Genomic DNA, 12548 nt, shown 5'->3' with positions numbered 1-12548 from the left:
GGCGTTCATTGCTTATACTCCCCAATACTCTAATATTTGTTCTTCCCACTTCTTAGTCCACAACCAATGGTGCATAAGACTTATGGAATTACATATATAGTTTTCTTTACCTTAAAAAATAATAAATAAGGAAACCGATATTTTCCTTGCCTATTCATTTTACATGTCGCTCACTCCTTTCAACAACGTCATATATCAAAAATTGACAATTTTCAGTTGTGTCAATTTTCAGTCATGTTTTCGAAATGCCCAGGAAATGTACTATATTCCTGCAAAAGCGGCATATTTTAAACTTAATATTTACCCGCTACAGGGCAAAAAGTATTGTTTTTGAATTTTGAACAAAAGGTATTGTTTAAATATTTTTTTAAATATTCTAAATACTTTTCAAATGGAGAAAAAACCTTCAAGTTTTACCTAAAAATATCTGTTGCACAGTAAAAAGTTCAGTAAGTGCCGAGATATTTATTTTTAATACATTGTATTATCTTTTTAAAATTTAAAAACGTTCTCCAGAAAAATCACGTTTTTTGATATATGACGATGTGTGTATCAAATTGACATACATGAATTCACTAATTCTTTGGAATAAACATAGCTGGAGTATGTTTAGTTATTATTGATGTGAAATTGGCTAGTTTACGACGCTTTTCACGGTTATCTGAACAGTTAACGTTAACAGTGTTTACCTTTCTGGCCATATTCCTTATCGCAGCGTTGCGCGAGTACACGTGTAACCGTTGCTACTGGGTGTTAAGGTCACGCAGCGTTCTATTGTTCCGAGTATTCTATTGTTCTACGTTCCCCGCAAATCAGTCAACTCAACGTGTAAAAATGGGTCAAAATTTATGACTTGCAAGTAGGGTACTAATAAAATAGTTGGCTAATGTATTCGAAACTATTTTTAAACAACCAATAGCTTCTAAATACCAAATTGACATATCGCTCACTCCTTTCAAGAACGTCATAAATCAAAAAAACTTGATTTTTCAGGAGAACGTTTTTAATTTTTATAAATATAATACAATGTAATAAAAATAAATATCAAGCCACTTACTGAACTTTTTACTGTGCAACAGATCTTTTTAGGTAAAACCTAAAGGTTTTTTTCTCCATTTGAAAAATATTAAGTTTATTTAAAAAAATAATTAAACAACACCTTTTCTTCGAAATGCAAGAACACCACTTTCTGCTCTGTAGCGGGTAAATATAAAGTTAAAAATATGCCTCTTTTGCTGGGATATAGTACATTTTCTGGGCATTCCGAAAACATGCACAACTGAAAATTGACGATTTTTGATTTATGACGTTCTTGAAAGGAGTGAGCGATATATTTTGACATTACTAGATTTATGAAATTCCTATGGGATCGGATAACGTGATGGTTATTGGTGTTTTTTCTTTAAAAAATCGATTTTTATTTTATTTTTTGTATGCTTTCTGTAAAACAAAAACTGTTATTTTCTTTTGCAAATTTTATTTCATGTAAAAGGGGGGTATATTATAATTGGCTTTGCTGTCATGTGCATGTGGATTCAAATAAATAAATAGAAATTTGTATTCAGTGTCTCATTTTAAAAGCGTTCTCTATTTATTTAAATAGCTGTACTTGGCCACGCGTTGCTGTGGCTTAGTCTGGTCAAACGGAAAATAAAAAAATATGTAATACACGTCTTTCAGGTACGTTTCATCTCACAAACTAAATATTTCAGAAAAAAAATCATATTAAATCAAGTTGTTCAACCCCTGCCTTGTTGTGCATACAACATTTAATTTGTCTAGCCTTCCATCAGTCTAATGATGTCGGTAACCCTATCACTTGTCAAATAAAAAAAGTGAAAAAAAACACATGTTTTTTGTTTAATTACATATATAAAATGCAGGAGAGAAATGTCAGTAAAAAACTAAAATTTGAAAAATATCCATGCTTTCACTTTTTAGCCCCATATCAATATTGCTTAATTCGATAGCCAAGCCAAAAAATATATAATACATTTACAGAAATATAAAGTTTATTTACAAAAAATATAAAGTACAGCGGAGAGTTCCCGATGTTCAATGTCAGTACAACCTTTGATGTCACAATTTCAAAAAATAGCTAGCTTTTCCTTTTTTATTTTATTAAATGAATCAGGAAATAGAATGCTGGTAACATTAGAACCACTAAGCCAAATATCAAGGTTGTCCGTGACATCAACTTGTTTGTTAAACATCTTCAAGATTGGCTTCGCGAAGGTGATTGGTCATTATACAAAACTAATGGTGCTTTGTTGATATTCGTGGGTTTTTGTTTGTATCATTACTCGTAGAGTGAGATATTCATTTACGAACGAGGTATTTTTAATGCAACAGCAACACAGGGTTAAAAATTAGAGAAATCATCACATCAAATGTGTTTTTATTAAAAACTTTTGCCATAAACAATCGTATTTCCGTAAATAACAAAAAATATAGGTTAATTATGACGTTTAAATTTAATTTAATACTTACTGTGCACTGGTCATAAGTAACAGTTTTATAATTTGAAACAACGAGTAATCTGTGGATTTTATAAGTTTACTCTCAAATATATATAGCGTGGTAATATTTTTCTTTGTAAATTGGGTGTAAATAATATGTAAAGTGGGTGTATAATAATAAAATAAACAATGTGTTGCTTTGTAATTAAAGAAACGACAATAAAAGTTTATTCTTAATTAATCTTTACAATAATTTTCTATCTATCTGATTCTGACAGTTAACAATATTATATTTTTTCTATCTGATGTCTTTTGTTTTATTCAGTGCGACGCATGTGACATCTGGGGGTAGAACTGTTTTATGTAGGAACTATTTGTAAGTACTTAATAAAATGTATAGGTAGGTACCTAGGTATTTTAAAGCCCCATTTGTTGTTAATGCACAATTTTTTGAAGAATATGTATTAAAAATATATATTGTTAACTCTACCTTTCAATAACACTTTTCTTTTCAATACCATATATTTATTAAGAAGAAAAACTTATTTTTTCAATACAAAAATGATATGCTATTCAATTAATTCTACTGCGTTTAATGTACTTTGTTTTAAAGAAAATTAATTAGCGGACTATCGATTTTCCCGCCTTAAAAACCCTAAGAAAGAAATCGGTTTCAAAAATAAAAGTATCTGTATTCCTTTAGCTGGTTGAAGTATGTAATCAAACAGAATTTTTTCTTTTCTATTGCTGTCAGCCTTCAATTTTACTTTAGATTAATCAAATTTATAATACGTAAGTAATGTCGTCTTCGATACCTTTAAAATTATGTATGTTCTTGTTTATTTCGCATATTTCAAACGAATCTAAAATTAAAATAATAACCTAAAATAAAACGTATACCCATACACAGGCCATGCCTTTGTGGCATCTTTTTTCTATTAATACAATAGAATATTTTAGTACTTGTAGTTTATTATATTGTTAAAAGCAAAAAAATACATAAAATGAAATCGCAGCACAAATATATCCCACATATATAAAAATAATTTTTAAGCAACAAAAAACAGTACCAACAAAATTGCATATACTAAAATAAAAATTTAAAAAATTCAACAGCCTCTCTTTAGAAATTAAAAATATAAAAGGCATAAAACACTCTAAAAAATAAACTTAACAAACATAAACAGACTATACAATAGAAAACTTAACATGAAAACCACCTCGTACCGCATAAATATACATGTTTCCCTGTAATATATATTTTTTTAATGGATAACATGATATTATAAACAACAAAAAAATAAGGAAAAGCCCCTTTCCAAGCACAAGAGCTCAATCTCTTTTTTGGAGAGGCTCAGCGCAACTAAAATTATAGGATTGTATTAAGTAGAAATGTATTACGAATCAAAGCTACGTAACGTGCTCTCAGAATCTCATTGGACCGAATAGATCCGGTTTACTCCGGTGCAGAGCCCTATACAAAAGCATCTGCGACGATACCTACTTGCCACTTGCTACGACGTATAAAATGCATCCCACTTTTCTTTCGCCAGAGTCAATGTACACAGAGAAAATGATCTTATGGACAGTATATGTGGAGGTCCTCACCAAAAAGTTATATTTCCAATATTGCACAAAAAATTCTTTAAACGCAAATCTGTTCACTATAATCTATCGAAATCTTAATTAAAGTTGCGACAAAACGTGACCAATCGTGTGTTAAACCAATATGTAATCATTAAATCGCACCAAAACGTAACAATTTTACAAGCTAGAATTACTCATTACTCAAAACCATTTATATATAATGGAAATGTAACGTTTTGGTGAGGACCTCCACATATCACACACTCCTTTTAACAACGTCATATATCAAAAATCGTCAATTTTCAGTTTTGCACGTTTTCGGAATGCCCAGAAAATGTACTGTATCCCAGCAAAAGAGGCACATTTTTAACTCAATATTTACCCGCTACAGGGCAGAAAATGTTGTTTGTGCATTCTGAATAAAAGATATTGTTTAATTTTTTTTTAAATAAACTTAATATTTTTCATTTGGAGAAAAAACCTTCAGGAACCTTACCTAAAAACATCTGTTGAACAGTAAAAAGTTCACCAAGTTGCTTGATATTTATTTTTAATACATTTTATTATATTCTTAAACTTCAAAAACGATCTCCAGAAAAATCAAGTTTTTTTTCATATATGACGTTGTTGAAAGGAGTGAGCGATATGTGAGTACAATGCAATATTAGTTGGACAACTGATAACTTAAAATCATTTATAAAGGAAATGTAACGTTTTGGCGGAACCTCCACATATGTGAGTACATTGCAATATTAGTTGGACTAATAATAACATAAAACCATTTAAAATGGAAATGTAACGTTTTGGTGAGGACCTCCACATATACTAATAACTTAAAATCAAAGAGTACAATGCAATATTAATTGGACTACTAATAACTTAAAATCATATACACTGGAAATGAAACGTTTTGGCGAGGACCTTCACATATGCGTACAATGCAATATTAGTTGGACCCGTGATCGCGTCGCAGTAGCGTGATGCATCACGGCTCTTGCCGGCCGTAAACAGTGTCATCACGTGACTTGCCGGCGTATTTATCGGCCATTGCCGAGAAACCAGATAAAGAATATCGTTATACACGTGTATCGCGAATTGGACGTCACCAGCCGGCGAATCCCGGCGGCATTAGCAGCTAACAGCGCGGTTCGTATTCAATTTCAGTGAGAGATTCGCTTTCGGCAAGGCCGCATTCGCACAAAGGCAGTTCCCGCGTACTTTTTCCATGCATTCGTGTGTCAGATCGTAAATTGAGCTGTGCATAACTGTATTTGATTGGAAACGTGACTTTTCAAAAGCTGTGAAGTGATCGAAATTGTGACCTTAAGACTGTGGACATAAATATAAACACTATTTGAATTGCGAGCTACCCGACCCGTTTATTTTAAAACAATTTTGTTTTAAAGTAAACAAAAAAACAACAACCGTGGCTTTTAAAACCAAGTATGTATTGATTGATCCTTTTACGCATCTCTACGTTAGCGCCATTTTTACGTGATAAAATATTTATTTAAATTTTTAATTGCGTAATTGGCTTATTTTTTACAAATAATCGGCTGGTATGTATGAGGAGATGCATGAATGTGGAAGAGACGAAAAATGTTTGCAAAGACAGAGTGGTGTGGCGTTCTATTCTCTCTGCCTGCGGGGAAGCGGCGTGGTGATTAGTTAGTTAACCAGATAGCATGTAATTTTATTTAAATAATCGTAATTTATCTTTGATTTGATTATTTTCTTCTTTAAGACACCTTGAGATATTAATAAATTAGACGCAAAAAAATAAATTGCGTTGGTAAAAATATGTTTGAAAAACATTTTTTGTTCCTAATTTCGTTCGCTTGGTGGCCATGGAATTCCAAATATATATGTTTTTTTTGTTTGTTTGTTATTTCTTATCTTATTAATTATCTAATTATGCAAGTTTCATTACATTTTAGAGAACGTCACAATGAGAAGAAATAATTACGCATTATAATATGAATTCGCCTTGAACCGATAGTGTTTTGTTATTATGTATGCCGGCCGGCAGATAGAAATGGCTCCCAACACACTTTGCGCGCGATGTAAATAAATAACGTCATCGGCTTCAGCTAGAAAAACAACCAAATCGCTTTGCGTTCATGCCAACGGAAAAATCGAAACACGCGATTAAATAAAGAGTCAACAAAACGTCAAATAAATGTGGTACCTTTAGTAGTCTGCCCCGGTGTAGTAGTTAGCGTGTTTTGCTGCCGTGGACGAAGTCCCGGGTTCTCACTTAGGTCAAAACAAAAAGAAATTGACCTCATAGTGATATTTTCTTATTTTGAAAATGTATGAGATGCCTGAATGAAGAATGAAAAAAATCTGAAAGAATTTAAAAATAAATGTTTTGTTTACTGTAAGAAGATGTAAATATATATATAGTGTAAATAATAGTTTGTATTAAATGTAATATAAGCTAACTAAAGAAATAAAAAAAAAATAATTGTATTACCCTTATCCGCATCCAATGGTGCATAGGGCACTTAATCAAATCAATACGATTTTAAGTTGATATTTTATTATACGAAGGCAAGGTGACCAGTCTTGCTCTTCAGGCACCAGTCCAGGATAACATTAATTGAATATTATATTTAAAAAAATAACTTCGGTTTATTTTTACTCCCCCCCCCCCCCAGGAATCGAACCCGGGGCCAAAGAGTTAACTCCCAAATGGATAAACCGAGATTTGTGAACAAAGAATCAGACACACTTAAAATAGTCCTCAAGTCCCAATTTGACTGACAGCCATTTATTTATTTGCCACGTTTCCAAAGTCATATTAAAATATGACGAATATCCAAAAAATAATTTTAAAAAAAATACGTCAAGTCTTGTTTGAGTATTAAAATTTAATTGACAGTTAATGTAAATAATAAACAAATTAAATGATTTGATAAAAACAGCCTATTCACGTGTCTGTCCTCATTAAAATGTCAACAACAATAATTATACAGGATGGCGCGAAATTAATCGCCCTATCGGAAGATGTTATAATTTTTGGATATGGCGTCGTACGTCAATCGTATTTGACATTTGTGAACAAGACATCTGCAGAATACAGATTTAGGTTGGCGCAAAATTAATCATGCAATTTTATTTCTAATAACTTTTTAACTTGATAAAAATATTATTTTGAGTAATGGAAAATTTTATTTGGACCTTTACAATTTGTTTCTTTTAAGTGGAAAATATGATATCCGCCAGTGTTGTTACACATTTGTGTGTCTATTTCACAAATCGCTCACTCCTTTCAAGAACGTCATAAATTAAAAATTGTCAATTTTCAGTTGTGCATGTTTTCGGAATGCCCAGAAAATGTACTATATCCCAGCAAAAGAGGCATATTTTTAACTTAATATTTACCCGATACAGGGCAGAAAGTGTTGTTTTTGAATTTTGAAGAAAAGGTATTGCTTAATTTTTGGTTTAAATAAACTAAATATTTTTCAAATGGAGAAAAATCCTTCAGGTTTTACCTAAAAAAATCTGTTGCACAGTAAAAAGTTCAATAAGTGGCTTGATATTTATTTTTAATACATTTTGTTATATTTTTAAACTTTAAAAACGTTCTCCTGAAAAATCAAGTTTTTTGATTTATGATGTTCTTGAAAGGAGTGAGCGAAATGTCATATCGGCCGTCCAAACTCAAAACGCATTTTTGGACTAAGTAGAGATTGTACTTAGTCCAAAAATGCGCAAAAAAAAAACCTACAAAAATGTCCCTTACTGTGTTTTAAGTTTGGACAGCCGATATATGATTGGCGTACAAAGCCATTTGCAAAAATGATAACATCTTCCAATAGGGTGATAAATTATGAGCCACCCTGTACACTAAATTGATTTCACAGCAACAGATAAAAATTACGCACTACGCAAAAAGCGTTAGAACATTACTACGACGATTTTACAGCTTTTCGTACTATGATAGAATAGATTCGTAAATGACGCGTAGAATATCATCACAAAAATGTTTTCATAGATTTTTTTACTTTGTAACAATTGTTTAGATTGATCCAGTGCGTTCTTGATATTACGGGTTTACGTCATAAGCATGTACTGAAAATGCGAATGTATGTATAAAATGCACGATTTTTCTCTTTGGATTACCTGTTATAAGGATAAACGTCTTTAATTTACGATTCGAATCAATTTCAACCTTGAGTTTTTCATCAATTGATGTACCTAGGTATTATTGTTTTGTTGATGTCATGTATTAAAACTTCATGTTTACTTCTGTAAATATTCTGTTTTTCATTTATTTCATCCGTTTCGTATTGTAAATATTAATATTAATATTCCCTTTTTTGTTCAATTATTTATGCTAAAACCTGACTAGCGTGTCAATTTAAAAAAATGTAGACAGTAAGTTTTTCTATGGATATTATAAAATATACATTACTTTCGTCTTAATTTGACTTTCTGGGAAAGAGGTTTTATTTTTAAAGCACTATTTATGGTCATTAAATATCAATTGGTTTAGTACTTGATGATATTTTACCACCCTTATCTATTTCAAGAACTATTTTCTAAATTACCCATTGTGTGTTTTTTCAGTGTTGCCATGGTATATCAGAACTTCTGGGTACCTGCACTGTTTTTTTTTTTTTTTTTCGATCAGGCTATTAGACATTTATTAAGTGAAATTATTGATATTCATTATTTTTGTAGTGAAATTTTTTTAGGTGAGGTAGGCCAAATTGGCCTGGATCAGGCGAAAAAGTAAAACGCATCCTCTTTTCCGAATTCAACATTTAATTAAGAGAGATTGTATTTAATTTAATTCCACATACTTACCGTAGAACTTTGATGTGTTACTTGAGCCCAGTACAAAAAAAAATAAATCTGTATTTGGTCTACAATAATGAACGTATCGACATGATTCATTGTTTCCCTGACAGGTGACACTTATTGTCACGATACTTCGATCGATACCACGATCTAAATAAAAAAAAATGTACTTGGCTCAAGTAACACATCAAAGTTCAAGTTGCCCCGTTCTACAGTACTTCTTTCTGCCTTCTTCTTATGTCCAGTATTGTACGAACGACTCCCTCTTGGTCTTCCACAGTCGTCTGTTAGACGCGACTCTCTTCCAGTGCAGGCCCCAGAAAAATTTCATTTGGCTATTTTTTAATCCTGAAGTAATAAAATAGCCAACAAATGCAAAGAGAGCAATGCATAAAATCTACTGTTTCTGAAACTTAAAAAAATTTACTACTGACTTCCGAGAATCTCACGCATCTTCATATTCTTCTTCATGAGCCCTCTGTCCTCCACTGCTAGATATAGGCCTCTTCCCCTTCTTTCCATTTACTCCGGTAAATTGGTGCTTACAGCCAGTTTATACCCCCCACAGCGACTATGTCGTCGGACCATCTCTTTTGGGGTCTTCCGACACCTTTTTTGTTCTCCCAAGGTCTGCATCGTATTTTTGGGGTCCATCTTGTGGGGTTTGCCCATTGCCATTTGAGTTTTGCTACACGACCCACGATATCCCTAGACTTTCCTGGTATCTCACGCATATATAGTTTATATTTTTTAGTTATTTGATTTGTAACGTGTTTATTTATTGTTACAGTTCACGCAAACGTCGGCCTTCCAGCTCGGGAGACAGCGACATGAAGGATGACATGATGGACGACTGCAATGCAGCCCTGGTCCTTATGTCACTCAGTTGCTCGCCGCATTCACCGAGAACAGGTAATGAAGCTGAAACCTATAGCTACATTTTGACATCTCAACATAGATTAACAAGAATGTAGAAGTCAGGGATCACTTTACGTACGTGTAACATTCACCATTCTATCCACAAGCGATAACCACACCATTTAAGAAGGTATAGGCCTCTTCTGTTGCTGTTTGCAGCCAGTTTTTACCCCCACAACGGCTAAGAAGTCGGACCATATTTTCTGAGGTCTTTCTCTTTTATTCTTCCAAGATCTCTATCTCAATATTTTCGGGGTTCTTGTGGGGTCCTGTCTTGCAACATATCCCTCCATTGCCACTTGAGTTTTACAACCATACTTACCACAAAGTTACTTTTAATATATTATAAAAAATATATTAAAAGTCTATCTGCATTTGTCCATAATGCTGTCCGCAAATGTTCTAAATCTTCCGACTTTGTTTGAATTGTCTACATTGTAATAAAAATTTCCTTAATAATTAAGATATATTTCAAAGAGATCATTATAACGTTTGTATAAAAGGGTTATTCAGTTTATAATTGTACAGCATAGCGTGTTTAAAACACAGGCGACTAACTGAAGCGTACCACACACGTGCTGCCAGTTATAGTGTTTCCTTTAACTCGAGGTAAAAATGCATTGTCTCATTAAATATGCTAATTTTCGAATGATTTAAATATTTAACGGCGGTATAATCATTGCTCCCTAAAGTAGTCGTCAATTCAAAAGGGCATTGCACCATTAATCGTACTATAACACCTTCTTCGTTGTTTTTAACACGGATTATATTATCACTTATCAAAATGTATTATGTCTTTATTATCCTATTTTGTTTATTTCATCATAGAGTTTTCCCGTGTCGGGGGCACATTTTACAAAATTTATTTATAAAATTATGATTTAAGAAAATTGTTTGTGAAATCAAATACGACATGACTGTCTATGGATGCGATATATTCCAGATTTGCCCACTTCCATTATCCACTTACGAATACTACTTTTATATTGAGTTTCTATTTTTTTAATGACTTTATAGATAATGAAAGCAGGTTGTACAATAATTATTGCAAAATAATCAAAGTTCTTATGACTAAAAGAGGTATATGTTAGATTTTGTTTGATGTGTTTCTGTTTGTGTTTTTTACCTCTTTGAAGTTTTTGTTTCCACTATTTTATGTTAATATCTTTTAAATTGAATTGAATTGAATTGAATTAAATCTTTCATATTTTTTTACAAATTTTTTAGCATCTATTCAGCATTAACTGTCTATCAGGGTCATCTAATTTCCATGTGTACGAGGTATTCACATCACGTGCCTAAATAGTATGTTTGCAAAGCCTTCGACGCTTCAAGTACACATACATGTACCTTGCTGCCTCTCGCCCGCTTTGGATGCTCGAATCGCGGAAAGATTATATCAAACTAAAGGCCTTGATTGTAGATAAAGTCATGCTTGTACCGTTAAATAATACGTACACACGATCGGCCTTCCTTTTTATCTTGTAGTAATAATGTAAACACGACAATTCATTATTTCAGGAAGCCGTTTGCCAACTCCGGGCAAAGACTTGCAAAATATTAGAGGTTCTCTGGCTGAATTGTGTAATTTATGGTTTGTTGGATGAAATATCAAATAATAGAAAAATTCTTCTCGACGTCAGGTGAAAACGCTTATTTCTCAAGTTATATTGCTTCATTCAAATACCAAAAATATAATCAGATAATGGCTCAGCTAAAAGAAATAGTTTTTAAAAAAGTAATTATTAGTTGCCTTAGAACATTCTCCTTGGCTATTATGGACAAGGATTTATAGCATATTTAGTTTATATGTCTTAAAAATTATAGTGAATGTGTATGGTTAATAATTATTAATATGTTTGATCCCTAAAAACAATACAATAGACGAAATGGATTCTACATCTTATATCAATCAAAATTTGTCATTTAGCTCATTTATTTGTCTTATACGTTTTGTCATATTTCTAAATAAGACACCACTAAATATGATAGATCTTAATGTCCTATTGTCTCATCAATTTTTGTCAACTGCATACCTTCTTTTTCACATTCTGTTTCCAATTTGAATCTTTGTTTTTCAAAATTTTAACATACCAACACTAAAATGATCTGTCCAATTTTAACAAGATAAATAAAGCAATAGTTGGAATAAGCTGTCAAAAAATAATTGAGAATGTAAATTGAAAAAATCACTATATACCTGGATCCGACGCAGAAACCTAGTCGACGCAACGCAAAGCAAAATTTCAAGTACTAAAAAGCGAAAATTACGATTCAATTGTCACTCAGATCACAAAATTACCTTAAGATGCTTTCGGTGTCTCTGTCAACTAAATAAATAGAATCATGGGAACCCTTGACAGAGTGTCTACAATGACCCCAGTTTTCAGAATGACATGGATCAGTTATTACATTGACAATGTACAGCATAATATCAATTTTCATTTGATGGACCCGGTATTTACATGTAGTAAAGTTGTCTTGTACGCATTGCGCATATTTGTACTTCACCAGTTTTATTTGCGTTCAATACACAAAACACCAAACTACAGATTTTCGATGACGTAATCGCGTCAACTGAAGTTTACCGGTATTTAAACAACTGTGTAACTCTTTCTGTACATTCAGGTAGCATAAATTTGAAGACATGGCGTTACTGGTCACTTACTGAAATACCTCGACGTTGGTCATCATGCCTACAACTGGCGTGGTGGATTGAAAATGCGTCATAAGAAATTAAATCTGTATTAATTTTTGACGAAAATATCATAA

The 12548-nt window shown here is 32.2% G+C and overlaps 1 protein-coding gene and 1 long non-coding RNA gene across 3 annotated transcripts in view; one reads left to right on the top strand and one right to left on the bottom strand.

Moving 5' to 3' along the window:
* The window catches only part of Glut4EF (Glucose transporter 4 enhancer factor), a 273282-nt gene that overhangs the window by 187593 nt on the left and 73141 nt on the right, over positions 1-12548 (top strand). For both annotated transcript variants that reach the window (XM_088263083.1, XM_088263084.1), the window contains exon 3: positions 9649-9770. In XM_088263083.1, the coding sequence (XP_088119209.1) occupies positions 9649-9770 (122 nt within the window). The remainder of the gene's footprint in view (positions 1-9648; positions 9771-12548) is intronic.
* The window catches only part of LOC148307584 (uncharacterized), a 145015-nt gene that overhangs the window by 76929 nt on the left and 55538 nt on the right, over positions 1-12548 (bottom strand). The window lies entirely within an intron of this gene.

The sequence above is a fragment of the Brachycentrus maculatus genome, unplaced genomic scaffold (assembly GCF_059751285.1).
Source record: "Brachycentrus maculatus isolate JH-2025_06_01 unplaced genomic scaffold, ASM5975128v1 h1tg000196l, whole genome shotgun sequence".
Lineage (NCBI taxonomy): Eukaryota > Metazoa > Arthropoda > Insecta > Trichoptera > Brachycentridae > Brachycentrus > Brachycentrus maculatus.
Note: the sequence above shows the minus strand (reverse complement) of the source record. Positions and strands in the feature narration are given on the sequence as shown.